Source organism: Mugil cephalus, chromosome 13 (assembly GCF_022458985.1).
Source record: "Mugil cephalus isolate CIBA_MC_2020 chromosome 13, CIBA_Mcephalus_1.1, whole genome shotgun sequence".
In the NCBI taxonomy this organism is placed as follows: Eukaryota; Metazoa; Chordata; class Actinopteri; order Mugiliformes; family Mugilidae; genus Mugil; species Mugil cephalus.
In genome coordinates, this window is record NC_061782.1 from 15504031 (window position 1) to 15527785 (window position 23755).

The 23755-nt window shown below is 41.8% G+C and overlaps 1 protein-coding gene across 5 annotated transcripts in view; it reads left to right on the top strand.

The window, feature by feature from the left end:
- Positions 1 to 23755, top strand: part of LOC125019203 (protocadherin-15-like) — a 180733-nt gene that overhangs the window by 94040 nt on the left and 62938 nt on the right. For all 5 annotated transcript variants that reach the window (XM_047603767.1, XM_047603768.1, XM_047603764.1 and 2 more), the window contains 8 exons: positions 517 to 723; positions 2745 to 2879; positions 8511 to 8660; positions 10070 to 10263; positions 10926 to 11058; positions 11302 to 11381; positions 15008 to 15101; positions 21233 to 21361. In XM_047603767.1, the coding sequence (XP_047459723.1) occupies positions 517 to 723; positions 2745 to 2879; positions 8511 to 8660; positions 10070 to 10263; positions 10926 to 11058; positions 11302 to 11381; positions 15008 to 15101; positions 21233 to 21361 (1122 nt within the window). The remainder of the gene's footprint in view (positions 1 to 516; positions 724 to 2744; positions 2880 to 8510; positions 8661 to 10069; positions 10264 to 10925; positions 11059 to 11301; positions 11382 to 15007; positions 15102 to 21232; positions 21362 to 23755) is intronic.

The window sequence follows — 23755 nt, forward strand, 5'->3', positions numbered from 1 at the left end:
TTTTTTAATATTAACATGCTAAAGGGATGAAGGGTTTATCGTAACAAATTGTTCAGTGGTTCACTCTCGAGCTTTCAGGCAAAACACAGCACATAATTTATTTCAGCTGGGGCTTTCACACTCAGCGGTGAAAACAGACTTGGAAGCCGTGCTAGAACATTTCTTTAATAGTTAAGTGGTTAATTTTGGCATTGACTCAGCTAGTAATATTCCCAATGAGCCTCTTGTATCACTGGTCACTCATTCGACAGAGTGGGAGAGCCACTAATTACTGTCTCCTCTACTACAAATGATGGTATTTGCGTTAAGTGCCCTGGTAATTACCAAGTCCTGTTCCTGAGTGGACTCCTGATTAAATTTAGTCAATAAAGCTTTTTTGTAATTGAAATGACACTCAGAGAAATTATGTCTTTCTGCCTATCAGTCTGCATGAGGAGAGTTACAGCAAAACTTTTAGCCTTGTTGATCTTTTCATACTGTGACTTTTATTCTTTTTTTTTTTCTTTTTTTCTTTAGGCAGAGCAGGATAATGGTCATCCCCTCCCAGCCTTTGCGGATCTCATTATAGAGATCCTGGATGAGAATAACCAGGCGCCGTATTTCCAGTTTGCCACCTATCAGGGCTACGTGAGCGAGTCTTCTCCAGTGGGCACGACCATCTCGGCAAGCGCCAACCTCAGCTCGCCCCTGGGAATCATCGCTTTGGATAATGACATTGAGGAGGTAGAGAGCGCCTTTATTCTTTATCGGCACCAAAATCACTGTTGCCTGCCCCCTACACGTGTCCGTCCATGCGTGTTTGCGCAAACACAAAGCAGTGCATTGATTAAATATTGATTAGAGATCCGCATTTACTGACGTGTTTGTGTTGTGTACTCACGGAAAGTAACATGCTCATGAGTCATTCTCCTGCTGTATTTTTTTATTTATTTATTTTTGTCCCTGTTGTAGCTGGCTCCCGGCAATAGACCTGTAGGTAAAAGGGTTGTTTTGAGATGCAGTGACACACACACACACACACACACACACACAGGGTGTAATAAAGGGATGTCCTGATCTAGTGTTTGATACTTAATGAAAGTCAATTTCAATATTGAGTATCTTTCAGTACTTAATCCAATATTTATGTTTCCCTGCATAATACATCTACACATGGGCACACTTAATAACCTAAAGTGATATCAGTGAAGCAAATTCAATTTGATGGCTTAATATCTCTGTATTAAACCTGCATCACAGCTCTCACTGGCTTCCTTAAATATTCTAGACCTTCTGTTGATCTTCACTTTGAGCAAAAAATTGTAAAGGTTAAATTGATTTTCTTCATTTGCTTGGTTGGTACCTGACAAGCGTTCGTCTTGCCCACTGTGGCACGATGCTAATGTGCACATCATTCATTTAAACTGCTGAACAGGTCTGACAGCCGCCATTTGAATATTTTTCCTCAACAACCTGCAGCGCGAGACGTTTCAATAAACAAAGGAGCACAAGTGGTTAGGCCTTTTATGTCCAATCGAGATCCGACCTTGATAGCCTTAATCCCTCCTCTGCAAATTGACTCAGGACATCCCTGCTGTTAATGCATGCGCCCCTCTGCCAAAAGTAAAAACAAAATGAAAGTGCTCATCCCTGCTGGAGACATCCTGAACTCATAATTAACAGCTTTGTGACTATATTTTGAATAAAGCGAAAAAATAACTATTTACTGATCAAATTATATGCTTGTGTCACTTCACAGTTTCATAAACGGTGAACCAAATACTGAGGAGGTCTCCGGTAATGATGGGTGTGTGTAGATTGACTTTTGTATCCTCATGAGAGTGTGTTTGAAGTGTTTTGGAAGTGGTGTTCTTTTTTTCAATGGGACTGATGTTTATGCAAATTTTTTTGCAAGGGTTGCCTTTGACTGGTTTATATTCTAAAATATTATGAATTCTTGTGTGCATAGTTGGATGAAGGGGTTGTTCCAACATGCTTGGTTGTTAAAAAAAACAAGAAACTGATTGTGTGTGTTCAGCTACCACAGCACAGAGCGCCTGTAATTCCACGCACTAACTCTGCCGACGGAGTGACTGATGAAAAACACACAGTCGCACACGTTCACAGCAGATGTTTAACATTCAAAATATACCATTAGTGAGACTTTGGCGGTGATTAACAAAGCAAATTCGAGTGGAAACAGAAATAACAGAATCAATAAACTGCCGAGTCTCGATGTTTACCGAACTCTTAAGAAGACTCACTGATGGACGTGAATCAAAGCCGACTGAACCACAGTGGACTTCTTGGTTTACACAGCAGTGATGACACATCTTTAATGTTTCGTTTTAACGTGTTTATTTTTTTTTTCAGCTGCATCTGGACGCCCTGAAAAAAAAAAAAGCTGTAAAACTTGCATTTTTTTCCCACATCGGATAAACAGGAGCTACAATGGGTGTATGCTGTTTTAGGAGAAGACACTTCCTCTCTTCCTTTGATTCAGTCACGTTCTGAAACATGTCGGTCCAGTCAATCATGTTAAAAAGTCATTTGTATACGGTTCCGTCCTCTGCTCCTTCACCACTGTTTTCTGAAGTCAGATGAGAAACCTCCCAGCAGATTACTTTCTCAACTCTTCGGTACATCAAAATGTACTGTTTGATAGGTTTTCTGAGCCCCACAGCTGAGGCCTTGCAAGAACTGATGAAACACTCGTGTCACCATGGTAACATCTTATCGTTTGTGGTGTATTTTTCTGTTGGAAGACGAAAGACCCCATGGTGAAGATTACCCTGGATGGCTACACGGCGATCTTCAGCCTGACTCCAACAGGGATAATCCGCTACCTGAAGCTCCTCAAACCTGTGGACCGGGAGACGCAGATGGCCTATACTTTCACGGTAGGCCTGCTAGACTCATGTAGCTACCTGTGAGACGGCACTATAGCCCCGTGACCTTCATCTCTTGTACATTAATAGAAATCCCAGGTTAGCGCTATACCAACAGGCTGCTTGGAGATACAAAGCTAACCTGACACTTCTAGAGCAGTGTGACCTTTATTACAGGACAGATAGTAGTGAAGCAAGGCAGTCTGCTCATGCAATTCGCAAAATTATATCAAAGTTAACCAAAGGCAGAATGTGTTACGTTAAAACTGCTTAGATGGTGAAGTGGAAAGGAGACATAAGCACAACAGTCGGGAGAAGATGGAGTCAGAGTTTGTGTGAGCAAGAAGAAAAATGTGTTTAATTGAACCAAAAACTACTTACACAGGAACACAACTGTAGAGGAGTGTGGGACAAGGTGATTGTGTCAAATATTATGAAAAACATGTAATAAAACTGGGCCTAATCTGATGCTGAACTCGAAACAAAACACAACCAAAACCTGATTCTTATCTAAAAAAACATAAAGAAACAAAACAAATCTTAACCAAAACTAAATACAAAGGTGGCACCAACCCTAAAACCTAGACAAAGACGTGCTACATGAATGACGACTCAGTGATTTTCAGCATAGGAACATACAAACAGCAGCTGAGAACAGGATGCGCCAGGATCACTGCAGACACGGTCCTTTTAGGCGGGAGCCCTGGATGATTGGCCAGCTGCGCTCCACAGGTACAGGTCAATTAGGCTGATGGCACCTGAGAGCAGAGAGAGAAGCAGGAAGGGGAGAAAAGACCAAGAGGGAAACACATGTACAAACAGTTCTCCTTCCTTACTTATGCCTTCATCTATTTGGTCTGTTCAGCTCACTTCCTCCACACTAAACCCAGAGCGACGATCAAAGTTCCAAAATGTAATTGTTCTTGTTCTTTGAAATGAACACTGCAATATGGCAAATAAAATATTAATTTAATAGAATTGGTTGGATATTTTAGAAAATGCCTTTGTGTGTGTGTGTTTAAGAGGGCAGATAAATTCCTCTATGTGCCAATAAATCGGCAGCTACAGCCAGCAGAGAGGTTCATTTAGCTAGGGGGAAAACTTTTGCCTGAGTGGTAACAAATGTCCGCCTACCAAAGCCTCACAAACAAATATGTTTTTTGAAAAATAACACAACTGCTACATCTTCACTTTTTATAGATATTGATATTGAATTTACTGTTGCAAGAATATCCTATATTTCACTTAATGTATGAAAAATGTATATTGTACATGGAAAATTGTATTTTTTTTTGGTTTTCTTTGATATAACACTGGCGTCAGCAGCCTGCTTCACTGGTTCACCAAAGATGCTTTCCATCCCTAGAGATTGCTCTGGTTAGTATCTGTGACCCTAAAGTGAGCTCTGCAAGAATAACCCTAGTGACTCCAAGAGTTTCTGAACGGGAGTGATCTGGTAGACTACAGGTTTTGATGTAAAGCCGGTTTGGTTTGGTCGGGTGGGTGGAAGTTTCTCGGACATGAGCAAAAATGCAGTTTATTACAGTTTGTTGTGTTTATTTGTCTGTGCACAGGTTTGTTTGTCTTGTATTTTGTTTTCTGTGGGTTGGGGTATGACATGCTCAAATGCTGGTAAGTGCTGAGAAAGCTTTTTAGCTTAAGATCCGGTCCGACAACGCTTTACAGTAGAAGCTGTCAGTGTGTGATGACTCTTCCTTGTTCATTTTTAGATTTCCACAGCCCTCACAGTGCTTTAGAAGGGCATCTTTTCTTCAGCGTCAAGAGAAATTTCCCGCTACAGTATCTCCTTGTGTTTCCACCTAGATAAAAGATTTGCTGTCTGGTGAATATTTTCCCAGAGACACTGCTGCACATTAAATGCTAGGCTCACAGTTGGCGGTGTTACAGGCAGTTGGATTTTTGTGACACGGTTTTACCGTTCATCCACAGCATGACCTGCGAGCCAGACTCTAGCTGCTCGAGTCATGACTTGCTACAGTTCAGTAACATAGACTAGATGTGCTAGGAAGTAGGTGTTTGTTGCCATGCTAGCTGCTTGTGTGAGCTAAATGTGTGCTAAGCTGTGATGTGGCTCATCAAGTCGTGGGTGCAATTTTGAAAGACAGTTGAAACTCATTATAAGTCCTAACACTCAGCAGGTGACACAAAGTCCTTGCCCTCCAGAAAATCTCAGGTGCAGGCAGTCCAGGCCATAAAATTAATTTCTTTAGAAATGTATGAGTTTTGAAAACATGAATGGATGCGTGGAATCAAAGAGACACAGAAGCTGTTAACTGTCTTGTGGTTTTAAGTGTGTGGATTTTTGTTCTTTGGAAAATGCTGTCATGTGGTTTACAGAAAAAAAAACTCACAGCTGTCTAGTCATGAGGCGATGTTTCCATATTTTACCACTAAAATTAGCATTTCAGAATAAGGTGAAGGTTAGTTTATTGTCATCTGCATGCTTACAGATAAAAACGAAATTTGAACTCAGGACCAGAAGCTTACAAAACAAGTCCTATATATAAGCAGCCCTAAGAAGAAAAATATTATACAGTTAATAGAGTGATGAAGACATATACACAAATTAAAAACAATAAACTCAATAAATACCATATACTCAGTGGATCAATAAATACTGTGGTGCAGTGGTTTTCAGAACAGATGTAACCAGTCCCATAAAACCAGAGCAACATTCTGCAGAGCATGGAAGGATATGATGGAGTTCACCGCTGAGACATGGAATTTACCGTCTGACAGCCTCTGTGTAGAAGTGTTGTTCTCATCTTAATGCTCTGCAGCCTCTCACCCAAGGGGAGGGGGTTTAACAATCCGTGGGCCAGGCTGGGTAGGGTCCCTCATGATACTAGCCACACTGCTCCTGCACCTGTTGATGTAAATGTCCTCCATAGAAGGGCAACTCTGACCAGCCTCTGCAGTGCCTTCCTCTCTGCAGCAGAGCAGTTCCCATACCTTCCTTCTTCACTCCATAGTGATGGAGGGACTATTCTCCACCTCGCACCTGTAGAAAGCTGCCAGCACTGAATTGATAAGGCCAGCCTGCCTCAGCGTCCTAAGAAAAAAAAGGCATCAGTGAGCCTTTTTAATGATGTTTGCAGAGTGTGCAGAAATGTGGTTTCTGGTTTTAAGGTTTTCGTAACTGTCAAGCATTTCCACAGCTTTTCCTCCAGTAAGCAGGGGGCAGGGAGTGTGGCTTCTCCTCCTAAAGTCCACAACCAACTTTTTGTCTTTGTCTTCCCTACGTTGATTGAAAGGTCACCGTACCGGTTCACCATAAGTTTCACTTCCTGTTGGAGCGACGACTCATCATTGTGAGATATTAGCCCCGTGACTGTGGTGTCTGCAAATTTCACAATGCAACTGCCCGGGTATTTGACTGGGCAGTTGTATGTGAACAGCGTGTACAGAAGGGGGCTGAGGTCGCATCCTTTGGGGGAGCCGGTGCTGAGGGTGATGGGGGAGGACGTGATGCCATGAATTCTGACAGACTGTGGCTGGTGTATTATAAAGTCCAGTACCCAGTTGTCCAAGTACCAGAAGTTTATTGTCTAGAGTCTGTGGGGTGATGGTATTAAAAGCAGAGCTAAAATCTAGAGGCCTGACATAAGAATCCCCACTTTCCAGGTGGCTGACATTGATTGTTGTTCCTTATGTGGATCACAACTAGTCGCTCCAAGCACTTCATGATTATCAGTGTGAGAGCCACCGGGCGATAATCATTCATGCTTTTGACTGTTGCACCTTTGGGCATTGGGACAATGGTGCATGACTTAAGACACAGTGGCACCACAGCCTGGGAGAGAGAGATGTTAAAAATGTCTGTCCACACTTCTGTGAGTTCATGAGCACAGTCCCTCAACACCCTCAAGTATTTAAGGTGCTTTACATTCCTCTTCTCCAATCCTATATATTGTGAAAATCATCTCTTTATACCTCTTCCCAGATTGTGCAGCATTTTCACTGTGGCTAATTTCCAGATAGTCACCCCACTATTGCAAAAACAGTGATGTTTAAAGTTTAAGTTCCCTCTGGTATGATGACCCCCAGACCCTCTGATGATGAACCGGCTTTATATATTGTTAGGAAGAAGATTATTTCTCACTTTGAACATGATATGTGCGGTTTTCAGTTGTTGGAGTGTTCCCAATTCTCCACATTACTCATGATCCTGATGGCTCTTTTTTGTAGATTGCTTTTGTAAGTGTACAAAAATACAGTACAAGTACAGATGTACAGTGCATCTGACAGAACCGCTGTGCTTATCTTTTGATCTGTCCAGCTATCTGCTTAGGCTGCACCTTGTGTTTTATTCATGCCTCAAGCGAGTAACTCTGCCTTTAAGTTTGTACTGTAAGCACTGTTATTGTGCTCTGGGCCCTGAGTGATGCTAAAAGGCTCACAATGTAAACGGCAGACGCACTTGAAATAAAGGAAATCATCATTCTGTGTTCAAAACCCATCCACGTGTCGCAGCAGGTCAAAGTGATACTAAGGCTAAAAGGGGCGTCTTACAGAATTAATCTTAATTGGTGATTTTATCAGTCATTCTCGGTGATAGCGAGGGTTCCCGAGTTCCCGCTAAAAGCTCGGCAGCATGTTTACATGGAGGCTTTGAAGTTTGTGCCACAGCTTTTTTGAAGATGACGGGGAGTCTTTGTTTAAATGCTACCATCAAGTAAATTTTATAATTACTTTCTTAAGTACCTTAGACTGAAAAGAGCGGGGTGCAAACAGAATATACATCAGCCTCCTGAGATTATTATGCTCATGTTTTGTTTGTATTCTTACTGTTTGTATGCGTGTGAGAGAGAACGGATAAGAGGGATGAGCAGGTAGGCGCGGCATTGTTTACATTTGTCAGTACTTACAAAGTAAGGAGTGTCTATACATACAGTTAAGGAGGACAAAGTAAATACGAAACCTGCTTTCCTCCTTGGCTTCGGAAAACTATCTGCCATCTCTCTCCTGGGCCTGTCTGCAGAACACAAACATTGTTTGATGTGCTGTTATCATGTATTTCTGTTCAACACTTTAACTTTGAATGCTGGGCTGCTACTAAAGGCACCCTCCTCCCCCCTCCTCTTCATCCCCCTCCTCCTCCTCCTCCTCATCTTGGTGTACGGTGTAAGCAGCAAGACTTGTCATTTCCATCTCGGCGCTGAGTGGAAATTTTGGGGGAAAAGCAATTTCCCCCTCGCAAACATGTATTTCTTGCTGCTGCCACAGTTGTTGTTTAGATCTCCTCTCTCTTCCACTTCATTTGTTGCTCTGCTCAGTCCATTTTCTCTCTCCCTTGCCAAGTACTGGAGATCAGAGATGCCAGGGACACATCAGCATGTAGTTGGCTCAGTGGGCACACTGTCCTTTAGGCAAGCTTTATACAGACGCTCTCTTCTCATCTCTAAAGGTTTTTCTAATGTTAAGGGAAAGAAATGTTGGCATATACAAATGGCAGAGTGCAAGTGACATTGTTGTTGTGGTAGAAAGATGCTGATGAAGTTATTCTGAAAGCTTAAGTTTGGTGGAAAAGCAGTCATTTGTCTGGGGTTTATTTGAACCAGCTGACTTTGTTTCTCCGGTTTCTAAAGCTTTAGTGAACATGTGTCTCTCTTGTGTTTGCAGATGGTGGCATCAGATGGCGTCCAGCAGAGCAGCCCAGTAACTGTCAACGTCCTGGTCATCGATGCCAATGACAACACGCCGACGTTTGCCGAGGTCTCTTACAGTGTTGAGGTCTTCACAGACATGCAGCCGGGAGAGACAGTGCTGCAGGTAATCGATCCAGCGATCATCCTAATGCCTCCCTCCCTCCCTCCCTCCCTCCCTCCCTCCCTCTCTCTTCTCTCTCTCTCTCTCTTCTCTTCTCTCTCTCTCTCTTCTCTCTCTCTCTCTCTCTCTCTCTCTCTCTCTCTCTCTCTCTCTCTGGCACTCTGCCCCACGCCTTCGTCTTTGTCCCCATCGCACAGAATCTCTGTCGCACACGTTCTTTCACGCTCAAAGCGAATCACCACCACGATCGAGCACACTTTGTTGACAAACCCTGACACGGTTCCCTTCGCCTCGTCTGCGGTCAAGTCTGAGAAAGGGTTTTAATTTGTATCTGCCCTGCACAGGCTGCGGTAAATTCTTAGTGGGAGGCAGCAGTGATTACAAAACAGGTTTTATTAATTCTATGGATAAAGATTACAGTTTGTTCTGATTTCCTCTGGTGAACTGGCTTTAACGTTCATGATTTTTTTCTTTTTGCGTCCACACACGCTAGCCCGACCCTTATCTATGCCAGAGAAACATATGCTACATTTAGATGCAGAAAGCGTCTCCCGGACGTAAATCCATAATCTCGCGCTGCTGTAAAAATTGGAAGTTCCATCATCTTTGTTGTCTCTCATTTCACAGTCGGAGCATGATCTTTTTGTCTTTCGGTTGATCTCTCCTCTCAACACAGCTTCTCCAAAAAATGTCAGACGATGAAAAGGTCAAGTTTAATCATTTTATGTTTAGTTTAAAAAAAAAGAAAAAACAGCTGTTTCCCCCGCCCTGAAATGAGGCCAAGGGTCTCAGCGCGTCTGGTTTGACCGCTTAACCGGTTTTTATAAGCTGTTTACGAGAGCTGAAGCCCCCCTGAGGACACCACTGCTTATTTGATGCTACAGCTTTTACTCGTGTCACATGCATGAAGAAGTAGGTCGGTTAGCTTGGATTAGAGCTAGCCTTGAAGATATGAAGCCAAGAACATCATAAAGGCTCATAATTACAAGTAGCAGAATGCACTGCGTAAGTGGCTTGTAGGTTAAGTGGTTGCTTTATTCTTGCAATAAGACAGCACAAAATAAATGATATGTTATAAATACATCCTGTTCTATTCTGTATGTCGTGCTTTTTTCATCGACCTAGAGAACTATTGCCGCTGCTTCTCTACAACTCTGCCATCCATCTTACATGAGGCTACGTGCAATTAATTCCACCTGTTAGAAACGTTATTTGTCATTTAAAGCCACCAAAGTGAAATCAGTTGGTCTGATTGCAGCATTAGTAGCAGGTATACATTTCGGTAAATGTCAAATATGAGCATCCGTTATGTAATAATATGTATGAATAAAATCTAATGTGTGTGTGTGTGTGTGTGTGTGTGTGTGTGTGTGTGTGTGTGTGTGTGTGTGTGTGTGTGTCCGTTGTCTCAGTTAACAGCAGTGGATGCCGATGAGGGACTGAACGGTCTGCTGACCTATGAGATACTGGCTGGCGCCCAGGGAGATTTCATCATAAGTAATCGCACCGGACGCATCGCCGTGGCCCCTGGTGTCACTTTAGTTGTGGGACGGTCCTACGCGCTGACTGTCAAGGCCTCTGACAATGCGCCTGAGACACAGAGAAGGTACAGTAGCCCTTCACCTCCCCTTGCTTGAACTCTCATGGGTGTTTTCTGCACTGGTGGAATAAGTGTTTTAATAATTTATTGTGATTAATTATTTCTTTTCTTTTTTTTCAAAAGGCTTGCATGCATTCAGTGTTATTTTCTGACATTTGAAGGGGCTGGAACACCCAGTGTGTTGTTGTTTTACCTACAGCTGTTCTCTCAGAACTTTTATTTAGTATTAATGGGAGCTGTGAAAAGAAAGTCCTGTCTTGGACAACAAGCTCCAGCAGATTAAAAGCTAACATAAAAACAACAGGGATATGGTGCTATGTCAGGTCGTCTTCAAGTTCATTTATACATCTACATTTCATAGCAGTTGAACCGAACATGTCTCACTCAGCCAATGAATAAAAAATAACCGAGTCAGTTTGGTTTTCTGGCTGTTGCTGTGAAGAGCTGAACAGTGCGGCTGATGATAAGCACTCATGAACAAATTATGAATGCTTGTTCTTTTTGACTCGTCACAATATAAAGAATCATTCAACCCAAACCTCCGCACAAGTGAACTTTGATTTATTTCGTGAGCATTTTTCTCAGCGCTGTGGGCAAGGAGCATCGGTGCAGCTCAACGGGTTGTAAATCAGAAATTGATGCCGGTCTGTTGTTTTTTCTTCTGCCAGGAGCTCTATCACTACAGTCTACATTGAGGTTTTGCCGCCCAACAACCAGAGCCCCCCGCGCTTCCCTCTCCTCACCTACAGCCTAGAAGTCAGCGAAGCAATGAGGATCGGAGCTATTCTCCTCAACCTACAGGTGAGTCACAAACCCATAAGTGTGAGTCTTCGTACAAGGTGTTCATCCTGAGACTGCAGTTTTTGACGTTATGACTTTTTTTTTTTTAGCAACACAACTGCATTTTCGCACATTTTTTTTTTTTTCTCTGGTTTTCACTTCAGTCCGATGTACTTGCTCCTCAGCTGTCATATCTTTTACCCCTCCAGCTTTAATGGTAGTCTGTGACCTTCACACAGATGTTATTTTTTATTCTTCCTCCAGGCAACTGACAGAGAAAACGATCCCATCACATATCGCATTGTGAGTGGGGATTCTCAGGGTATCTTCAACCTCACTGAAACGTAAGTCCAGATAGGCTTCCCCAGTTCTCCAGTGACATAATATCCATTTTCTTTCCTGTCTTGCTCTGATGAAGGCCACCGGGCCGAAACATTAGCATGTGGTGAAACTGAGATTTGTCCTCAAGACTGGCGTGTGCTACCTCCCTCCGAATGGACATTTAATTGAAACAGTTTAATATGTTTGCCTATTACATGTGGTTTTGCTCCACTATTCCTCCCAATGCCTGCTGAGCTGCATAAACAGGTATTGTGAATGAATACAAAATGCTTTGTTGTACTGAAATACACCCACCATAAATGGCAAGCCACTGGAAATCTATTGTGGTCCTTGCAAGGGAACTCTTCTAACACTGACATTAGTTTGAGAGTTTATTGAGTGTATTGGGGAGCAAGACAAAGCTCTTATGCACGGTGGCTAGTTTATCAAGAGTGGTATTGAATTTGTGATTTAAGAGTCACGAACACAAGGGCAACTTAAAAATGAAGGCCTTTGTTCTTGCTGTCTTTCTTATCGAGGGATTGCTGCAAAGCGTTGACAAAGACAATGACTTGAATCGGGGGCTTGGATGCTGTGATCATGGCGGCCCTGGGTTTCAGACGCTGTCATGCAGACTTGACTTGTGGCTCCAAATGAGTCTGTAGAAGTAACGACACAAAATAAAACTTTATTGGATGAGTGGAGATTGGTGTTCTCTCAGTTTTTCTCAAGCTCCGAGCCCTTTTCAACCCCGCGAGATTAAACAAGGCATAAAACAACAAATATATCTCGAAAGTAAAAGGAATGCAAATATCTCACCTTAAATCTCATAACCAATATCAGCTCTTGGAAAAAAAAAGGTCTAGTGCAAGGAAAAGGCATAAAACACTGAAGTGGTCGATGTGTTTTTTTTCTTCCTATTCATTAAATAAGGAGGGGAAATATAGAGAGAGGAGACACGGGGAGGCTGAAAATGTAGGACTGTGCCAGACACGTGTCTCGCTAATTGATTAAAGCCCTTTTTCCCTGTACCCTCAGTTTCTAAGCTGTGCAAGGAACAAAGACTGTGCTGCTGCACTTTTACCCTGCATTTTGTTTGTTTCTAATTAGCCCCACAGTGTTAAAACTGTTTTACAGTTTCTTACTGATAATGGCAAGCAACGAGTAGGGTGACACAATTAAAAGAACACGTCTGCTATTGTTGCTACTGCCACTGTATTCATGCAGTGACAGAAAATATGCCTAATTAAATTGATTCATTTTCCTTTAGGATATTTTCTATGTGGTAGAACTATTACTATCAAATAGCAAGCTCCCATCAGTCTATAAATACAATAACTTTTAGTGGCTGCTGATAAAGTATATGATGAACAAGTTATAAGCAGGTACACTTGATGAAGGTACAGTGAACATTTTTATTTTTTTGCATTGCAGCATTTTCCTGTTTCAACCCAGCTATTATGAGTAATGATCTCTCCAGTTTTGAACTTCTTATAAATGGACCAGGTCCCCCTGAAGGAGGTGTAAATCCTTCATATTCACTCACCATTACTTCTCCCCTTACACGAATCCTTCTCTCTCACTCCACCAGAAAGAAATAGCCGGTTCATTTCAACTTTTAAAAAATTCACCCCGGTACAGGCTATTTTAGTTAACCCCCCCAAAAAAAGATTATAAGATCCAATATATCATGAATATATAGTGCTCTAATAAGATATATAAACTCTCAAATATCAGCAGTGATTTCATTTGAATGATATTCATTTTAATCTTCGGTTAAGTTCAACATAAATTTTGAGTCTACAAATCTCACTGTCATTCTAACAACCCTACTTACTTTTTTTTTTTTTTATTACATTGTCTTTGAAGCCAAAGCTGCTGCTTCTTTTTTTTCTTTTTTTTTTTAGTTTCTTCTAAAAGTGGCCTAAACCTCTCCTGGAGGCTGTGCCAACTTTCATACTTGCAGTGTATTCCACTTGGCAGCCGACTCTCCTTCTTCAAAATTAAATTGAAACAGAAATTGAAAGAGGTTGTGCATTTCTTTTGTACACTGAAACCAAACACTGATCTTCTGGTCGGAGTAATAAATGTTTTTTAAAAAAACACACTAACTTATAATTATGCTCATTTCCTTTTGATGAATCTGTAATCTTCGTATTTCCCTGGATCATAATTTTTAAGAGTTTAAATACGTGGCAGAAGTGATTTGACTGAAAATTAAGATTTAGTGACATTAAATGCTGCCTCTATAATTTGTCTAGCCAGACTGGCCCTCTGGCTTAATATTCACGCCACCTGGAACTCACGCCTTGTGCATCACATCCACTTTACCGTTTAGAGACATGATCTGAGCTGAATGAAAGATCAACTGCTTCTGTGACTGGGATGGACAGCCTCCAGCCTGCACTGCTGACACTCTAGACGCCGTTGTTAATGGCTATCCCGTACAGCAGACAGCATCTTTTCATTTGCGGTGGCTGGGGAGAGGAGGCAGGACGCTATCGCACATGATCTGTGAACCTCTCAGACACCGCTCGAGTGTAGTTCAGCACTCCAGCTGTAGCGAGAATTAAACTCCCCGGGGTGGCTATGCGGCATTAATCATTCCAATCTTTGTCATCGTCGCCATCAAGTTCATCATCATTATCGCCGTAATTACGCCGTAATTATAACGGTGATCAATGTGTATCATCATTCACGTCAAATCTTCCTTACCTTTACAGCCTCCAAGTATAGAGAAGACTGTTTTCTATTCTCCTCCTTATGTATAAATAAACATGAACGCAGCAGCCAGTGATGGATGGTGTGCTGCATTTTTATGTGTTCAGAAAGCTGTGTTTGCCCTCTTGACTTACTGATCATCATCAGGTGTGGTGGTTGAATAGTGGAGCGCTCACTTCTTTATGGGATGAGTTCTCAGAGAAGCAGGCGCTGATTGAGACTTTTGATGATTTGTGAATTAAATTTTTTTAAAATACAATGACTGTTTGATGATTATGGGCTACAGAGGCAGGGGGGATGTAGTGGTCTGGATCTGCTTGGACTGTTTGGTCACAAGAGCTTTAAATTATAAATGTGAAAGGGCTGCGGGGACAGCAGAGAATTGCGACGAGCATTAATCTAGCAGTGCGTTCAGATGCATTCTTCTTTCGCTCTGTTTGAGATTCTGGCAGAGCCTCTTCTTTGTGTGGCGGCGAAATTGTTTTGTGCGCGCTGTGTGTGTGTGTTTCTATGGAGCCGCACTCGTGTCTCTTGTACGCCTGTGTGCAAACAAAGATAAGTCTACACGGGAATTCATCCACACCAGAGAGGCAAATTATGGCTCGTGAACGAGCAGGAGGGCCACAGCGTCTGCTGCATTAGAAGGAGAAATGAGACCGTAGTTCATGTGGTTTGGGAGCAAGAGACTGGCTACACAGAGAGAAAAGACAGAGTGGGAGCATTTAAACTCCCACCTGCTCTTCGCCATAATCCTCTTCAATCAGTGATCATGTTTTATAAATCTGGTAAATAAACAGTGAAATACTGCTTCACACACCACTGCATCAGCGATACAGTATCCAAAGCCAGACAAACTCTTTGTATCATGTCCTTGTTAATGGAATTATGAGATATATTATTATCTGCTCTGACCCTTCTCTCTCTGCAGGATTGGCCTCCTGCTTCTGGGTAAGCCTCTGGACAGAGAGACCACTGATCAGTACCGTCTGATCGTAACGGCGTCCGACGGCAACCCCGGAGGGGTGAGGCGTGACCCTTTTTTTATTAAACTGTTGACGTGCTTCCTCTGCATTGATGCTCTTCACACATTTAGAACACATTAAGCTCAAATAAGATCTTCTCGAACACGCTCGGAAATTTGGCTCACTGAACCAAGTGGAAAATCTAACGGTGTTTGAAATTGAGTTTAATAGCCTGTGATTTTGTCGCAAATTCATACAATCTGTGGTGGCACTGGGAGTCAGGACCACCAGTTATTATGCCATACCAATGCAACACCAGGATAATAAGAGCTGTCTGCTCCTTTTAGCCTATACTCTGTATCTGGAAATTATATTTTTGTGACTTTTGGAACCCTTGAGTTCCTCAGGCACTTATTCATTGAATAATGGAAAGCCGTTGTAAAAGTGACTGCTGTGAATAGAATTGCAAAAGAGCTAGTTTAGTTTGCAGTTGTGTCCCTCTGGAGTGAATTTCAGGTCCGTGAGTCTACAAGTCATTTTCCATTGTTCAGATTAGAATGATTGTCAGTCACAAAGTGTTCCCCTTTACAGTTACAAAGGGAACTGACAGTACCTACCACCAGTTTTCACTGAGAAATGGCAACAGTTTGAAAAATCTAACTTAAACTTAAATAGGTTTAAATTCATTTAAACACCTGTCATTAATATGATTTCATATTGCAGTTGTCATGACAAACTTTTTACATATGAAAATAGCTGTGAGCTGATGTACTGGACATTACTGTAATGTTTTTATTTTTATTTATTTTTAATGAACGTAGCATTGTAGCCCACATGTTAGCTTAGATAGTACTAGGATAACACTCACAGTGGTTTGCAGCACACAAAATTAAGTGAGTACGGTCATTAAGTGACTCAAGACATAAAGCAAAATAACCGAGCACTGGTGAACTTGATACTACATTTCCCATCATATAGACTTAGACTTAGACAGACTTTAATCATCCACGAGGGAAATTACTTTGTCACCATAGCTTTGTTGCATATAAAAGTAAACACTCATAAAAACCACAAGAAAGATAAAATTAATATTAGATTGAAATAAAATTAAATTAAACAGTTTAACCAAAGAATTTACAGAATTAGCATTATGAGCAAATGTATAAACATAGTTGGCAAAACAGTGTCCAAGGTGATGTGGTTGTTTGGCCAGTTGCATAGCAGCAGTGGCATGGATCATGTCGCATAGTGTTTCCTTGTCTTTGTCACTGAGGGAGGGATGTAAATTCAAACGGAGTGTGTCCGTCCGTAGAGTCCTGAAACCGGGCACAGACCTATTGTGGTCCTATGAACCAGGTCTCCATAGCACTTCTCATGACACACTCCCATCAAAGTCCCATCAAACGCGCACACAGTCCATCCATTATCCTGGCAAAGGCCTCCCGTTCCCCATGGACAGACGGCACCGCCGTCCCGAACCTCCTTCTCCGCTCCTTCACCTCCAGCTCCAGCCTAGCACCCCCAGAACTTCCTCTGACGTTCAGTGGGAATCTCAGGCCTCACTCCGGGCAGCTCAGGGGACACGGACAGCACGAGCAGCTGATCACAGGAACACACCAACGGACACAACGGCCGCTCTGCCGAACTCCACAGCCAACGACCAACGACGCAGCCTAAAACAAAATGAAAACAGCACAGAAAGACAAAAACAACCTAAAAAGCACAGAGAAACAACAAGTCAGACAAAAAACAACTATCAACAGACCAAGAACAACCCAAAAATTCTTCACGGAGCTACTGGTGACATTCAGTCACACTTTCAGGTGCATTTTTCACATAAAAATAAATTTAAAAAAAAAAAAAACTCAGCACCTTTTAATAACGGTGCATTGAACTGAAACGTCTGAATTTATAGTAGGACATTTCCAATTATAGTTGCTTAGTGCATCAACAGTAGTGGAAGCCATTATGTTTAATACCACTTATGTCTATTTGTGTTTCATTAAATAATGTTGTTAACAAAATCCTGTTCAACTTGCCGTTCCCAAAGTAATCATCCCGTTGATTAGCCTGGTGAACCGTTATTGGTTTCCTGACTTGTTGAATTGAAATGCTGTCAACCTGCGGGAATCTCAGTTCCTAGCTCCGACTTCCAGCTTCAGAGGTAAATTGAATGCACCAATACACGCCCCTTGTCTACTATATATGCCATTATTTTTAACAGGCGCTCTGTGCTCTTGACGTCATGACCACTTAGAAGGAACCTGCGGCATATTCTCAAACTTTACAGAGCTCCAGACGACATTCTAACAATATTTTACAGGCTCAGTTGCACTAACCACGACTGGTAAAATAATACTTAAGTGCCTGATCAGTGCCGCTTCAAAAAGCTGCTGCCCATTCAAAAGACCTTTGAGCATAAAACGCACACAGAGCTGTTTTTGTACCTTAGCCTTGAGAAACAGCGCAGACCATAACCAAAAGTGAATACTGGCCGCTCAGTCCCCCGCCGAGAGCTGATAATCATATAAACTGTCTTAATTTAATTAGACCTCACCTCGGCTGGCTCCGTTTGCGCAGCTGTCTCTGTTCCAGGCAGAGGTGACACGCGGTCTCCTTTTTAGGATGCCGTATGTGATAGGTAATGAACATTAGCTGATGAGCTGTCGCAAGAGTGATGTTGATTGCCCCCCCTCTCACCTGCACGCTCATAAACACTCAGAACTACACCTCCTTTTCATCTATTGGCAGACATTGGCGAGCTGGTCCAGTGGAGTTACGTAAGCGGACTCTGTGAGAGTGTCCCGGTATTTGAGAGATCTCCAGAGCCGTAAGAGTGCAAAGGGAGAACGGAGTGTCGCGGCAGGAGTACGAGGGGCGGAAGGAATGAAAAATGACAGGGTCAGTGGGAAAAAAAATAAAGAGGGTGTAAGATGGGGTTTCACCTCACAGAATGAGGTAACCACGGGCTGGTGGTCTCCGTCCTAATGCTGATGGACAGGTTGTGGAAAGCGACAGCCTTTACCTTTGCCGTATATATCGCGTGTGCGCAAGACATCTTCCGCAGAGTAAATTACAGGCTGACTTATGTGGGCAAAATGTCACTGGTAGGAGGAAAGGCTGTCACAACAGGAAGGAAGCTGAATGAGGGAGAGGGGTAAAGGTTTGTAGGAGTGCGGGGGTGAGGAACTCACTCAGTGCGACAGAGTACTGCAAGGACAGCCAGAAACGGGGAAAGGATCAAAATAAGCGCAGGGGGAGGGGATGGAAAGGAGATAGAAAGCGATAGAGAAGAGGACAGGGACACCAGGGATTTGGATGTGTAATTAGCGCAAACCTTTGGTAGCCATGGAAACCTGACACAAGGAGCAAAGCAAGCCATCTTTGCCCCCGGTGATACTTCTCACAGAGTACAGTCAAATCTGCAGACACACGCCTGCATGCGTGAATTGTTCTTTGTAATATTAACTCTTTGCAACATCTCATGCACGAAACAAATTGTGCTCATCTGTGCGACAAATTCAAAGTTTGTATGCTCAGCAGCTCAAGCTTTAATCAAAACTGCCAGGCAGACGCGGATCCCAAAAACTCACGCTGGGGTGCTGGATAAAATTATTCTTCTTGCCCTCGGAGGAGAAAGAACATGACTCCTAAGAGCCTGATCATATCAGTCGCTGCGGCATGACTTCTGGTCAGGATTGTCACTTAAAAGCAAAGTACCATTGGTCACGACTGGATCTTTCAGACAGCGAGGACAGAAGACGAGACATCACAGAGCCCCATCTATTTTATGTTAAATAAATAATAACAGCTCATTAAACACGCTCGTAGAGGTGGAATTTTTGGCTTTGATAAGAACACCCACACCAGGATGGAAACACTAATTACCTTCAGGCCTACTGTAAAATGAAAAATAAGTAGATCCCTTTTCAGCACTGATACCAAGCTGTGTCCTGTTACATCCTGATTTTAGTAGTGATGCTGCGACAGCTGCATGGAGGATTTTCAATGGCTTTCCATTACAGTTTATGCTTGAAGAGACTAATTATCTTAGAAGTAAGAACAATGGGGAATGATTTCCCAAAGGACGGGGAGATTAAGGTGATATTATCTAGGTCATCTTCTATATGACATGTGCAGTTGAATGTTTCATCTCCCGAGGCGACTTAAAACATATTTTTTTTTTCTTTTTTTGCAAAGGCCAACTCCTCTTCTCCACAACCAGCTCATCCTTCCTCTCCCAAAGGAGGTTACTTACACCTTTGTATACATGTTCATCCCAGGACAGTATGACGTCATAGAAGTAGCATATTCAGCCTTTTTCTGTGGTGATTTATTGGATTGCTACGGTTGTGTGTCATTGTGTGAAGGTTAACAGCAGTACAATGGTCCACATTGGCCTTCCACATGAATAAACATGCCAGGGGGAATGAACATGAGACGGTAAACAAACATTGATTCATAAATTGATTTATTGTGGACAGTGTTTTGGTAAACACGTGGTTATTAAATTTAATTAAAAAATACGGTCAGGGTTGAGTTTCACGGTGCTGTGTTGAACCTGTATTTTAAAAGTAAAAGCTTTTATTCACTGGGATGGAGATGGGATTAATCGAGTTTTATACTTTCATCTTGCAACCTTTCTCTTAATAACTGTGTGCAGAAGATCAATACACTCTCTGAACTCTCTGAATAGATGCTATATGCATTAAAACTGATGCACTGTCTTCTTTTGGCAGCGTTAAAAGTTGGGAGCTTCTCATTGCAGCTGCAGTGCATTACAGATACATGGAGATTTATTTATTTATTTATTTATGCCCGTTGACTCCAGGAGGGAAAAGCTGATCCGGTATTATCTAGCATATTGAACTTCCTGTACAGTATTAAGCATTGATGGAAAATGAACATTATATACATGAGCTGAAAGGACTTTCATATGTTTAGGAATTTGCTTTCAAAGCTCCACCATTTCTGCCGGGGTGCCCGTTTTCTCTCTCGGCAGCAGCTAAAACGCATTACAGTAGTTTGACTAACAAGATGACATTTAAAAACACTTTTATAAAACATTTGGGGTGGAACTGTTCTGCTATTTATGCAGTCGCCCGGCTTTTAACATTTTCCCTAAACAAGGAATTATTTATGAGTCTAATAGTGCTTTCGCAGGGTTTGGTGTATTATAGCGGAAGCAGGCTGCCACATCTGAAATAAACTATAGCTTACTGTCCCTGCCAACCAATTTCCTGGGGAAAACCCTGCTGAGTTGGCAGTGACTCCTAAATTCTTTCCTTTCTTTAATAATACATTGAATGCTGCGCAAAAGTTTTTGCTGCTTTAGAAGCTTACATTCTTATCCATTGCACAACACCATCAGGCAGGGAAGCATGTGATTGGTCTCACATTTTTTCTGTGCATCTAAATTCCCAAAAGAGCTGTGGAAATTCTCCAAGATGCTTGGAGCAGGCCTGTCTTCCATGCAAGTGTGAAGGAGTGTGAATGTTTGTGATGTTTTAAAGGCAAAGGGTGGTCACACCAAGTGTTGAATTCATTCAGTTTATGTATCCTTGTTTTAACTATACTTTATTTCTGGTGCCTAAATGTTGTTACGTACTATATTTCCATTCAGTTTTCACCAGTCGATGACATTTTCAGTGCGTATCAACATTTGAGTCATTGACAAAGTGGCTCTGATTTATTCTTTAAATGCCACTTTTTTCCCCCCCAAATGATGATGTTTCTGATAGTAAAACAGTTTGGCATTTGGTTTATGTTTTCCCTGCTTCCATGTATTTTGTCTGCTCGCAAATGGCTTCGGTTAAAACGGCTGTATTTCGTTAACTTGCGAAAGAAAAGCTTTTTATGCATATTAAAGTTCATGTTGCCAGTGATAGCAGGAGCTGTTATTTTTATATTCTTAGTCTGCACACATTCACAGGGTTTAAAGGGTTTCCAAAAGTGTTTGATTCAAATCCCTTTAAAATTCTGTCTTGACCATGAAAAAATTCATTTTAACAGTCAACCTTTAAATTATTAATCTTTAAGTTTATGTCGGATTTCACCCAAAAGGCATAATGCAAATTTAATCATACATTTTTTTTGTATATAACATGGTAAAACATAAATACATTATTTTTCTGTTATGATAATTTTCTTTGACAATATTATATTTTTTTCTGTTCTTCATTTTCCTCTAGACATCTACTACTACAGTGAACATAGTCGTCACCGACGTCAACGATAACGATCCTAAGTTTGACCTCACTATAACCACTAATTTTACCGTGCAAGAAGAACAGGCCAATTTGTTCGTAGGACAAGTCATGGTAAGTGTAATTTGTTTCATAAGAATGCTTGTCTTTGTGTTCATTTTAAAGCAAATCAATAAGCTGTTCTGCGCGCATTACTCTTTTTTTTTTTACACACTTAAATCCTGATTATTATTTTCATTGTTGTGTGTATACTGGAGTTATGACTGCACCCAACTTTCTGTTATGTTCGCCTATATAAAATTACCTCATGTTTTTCTACTTGGTCGATCTTGCTGGACAGATTTGTCACCCACAGCTGCTTCCCTGGTGACTGTCTGGGTTTAGCTCCACTGAGCAGCCATATTTTTCTAATTACTGTTGTAGATTAATTAGTCTGATGTTTGTCAGCAGATTAATCATGGAATAATGATAGCTGGCTTCCCGCGTAAATATATGCTCATATGCAGTGTCACTTAAAAGTATTTACGCCCCTGGGAGTCTTATGCATTTCTGCGAAAAGCTGACGCAAAACATCAGCTGATGTTTTTAGTCCTGAAAGTAGGCAAGGAGAAACCAATCAAAGAGGTGAAACGGATAAATTATGCTTCTGTATGTTTGTTCAACAAAATGATTTGTACAAACCTGTGAGGTGAAAAAGTATGTGAACCCTTGTTTTCTGTGTCTGGTGTGACTCCCTTGTGCAGCAATAACAGCAACTAAATGTGTCTGATCACTTCTGATCAGCCGTCTAGCGCCTGAGAGAGATTTTAGCCCGTTTCAGTTCTGACATGTTTCCTCATATGAACTGTTTGCCTCAGGTGCTTCCACATTTCCTGTTGAATTAAGCTCTGGACTTTGACTTCTCTGTTTCAAAACGTTCACGTGTGCTTGGGTTTGTTGTCTTGCCGCGTGACCCAGTTTCTCTTAAGACTCATCACGTTTTCTTTCACAATAACCTGGTATGAAATTCGTTGAAAGTCCCTCTAATGTTTCACGGATTAGATGAGGTTCTGAGCCTGTCTAGTTTGGTTTCATCCAACCACTAAACATTTTCCCCTCAGTCTTCTGGCTTGTCCACATGTTTGGTAAACTGCAGACTGGCAGGAATGTTCTTTTTGGAGAGCTCTGGCTCTGCCCATGCTGCCCTGCCATGCACACTGTGGTTGTTCAGTGTTCTCCTGATGGTAAACTCATGAGCGTTACCATTAGCCAATGTGAGAGAGGTTAGAAGTTACTCTGGGCCCTTTGTGCCCTCTCAGAACTGTTATGCATCTTGCTTTTGAAGTGATTTTTGTTGGTCGACCACATCGCAAATCTCCTCCACTCGTTCACAATGTGTCTGTGGATTTGTTGATTCCAAACTCTTTAGAAATGTGGTTGTAACCCTATTCAGCCTGATTATCAGTGCCAAAAACTTTAATCTACATGTTTTTTTTGGTGTGGGGGACATAGAATAGTATGTTGCAGTTTGTCCCTGCAGCATGCAATGGAATGAGCTATTAGAGCGCCCAGTTTCCTTTTTGCCAGAACTTGCAGACACTTGTTATCTAACCGACATTTTGAACACCGACACATATTTTCTCCTTCCCTCCCTCACTCTCACACACACACACACATACACACACACACGCACGCATTGTCCCGTTGACTTGACTTTTAAATAACTTATTTACTGAACCACCCACAACCGCGGCTTAATGCACAGTGCAGATGTGACAGTGATAAAAATAGCATTCATTCGCCAACGTAATCAGAACCTGTAGAGGTACTTTAATAAAATATTTCTTTTCACTAAATACTCCAAATCCTCCATCACTGCGCTTGCTCATTAAGCTAAGGAAACATCAACACAAACTTGCTAATCTTGCGTTATTTTATTCAATGACTGATGGCCAACGTCTAATTAAAAAGGTGCAATTAGGAAGAGACAAAGTGACACAAGAGAGTGCCACCATATACTTGCACAAACACGTGTTGTGTAGATCAGACTGTGACAAATCCCTGATTTATTTTTTTTTTCTTCCTTTAAATAAAACGGTGCACTGAGCAACATCTGAGTCTCATTACACTGATTGGAAACACTTCAGAACGGATAGACTCTAATTTACTTGTAACCCTGAGGTGCACTTACTTTTGCACCTCACGATTATGTGATATTGGCTATTTTTCCTGCACTAAACAGATTTTATTCATTTTTTTTTTTTTTTGACTGGTTTCTCTTTGTCTAGTTTCAGCATTTTTGTGAGCTTCCAACGATGCTTTGAGTCATTTTTATGCAGAAATGTAGAAAATTCTTAGGGGTGCAAAATACTTTAAAGCGCCTCCATGCAACATGTCTCATGTCTGAGAGGGTTGTCTGTCATCCAGGTCATGATATAGCCCAAAATGTTAGAAAAGAAAGACAACTGGACTTGTAGAGTTTCCTGAAGACATTTCACCACTCATCTTCCTCAGTTCTAATGGGGGGGA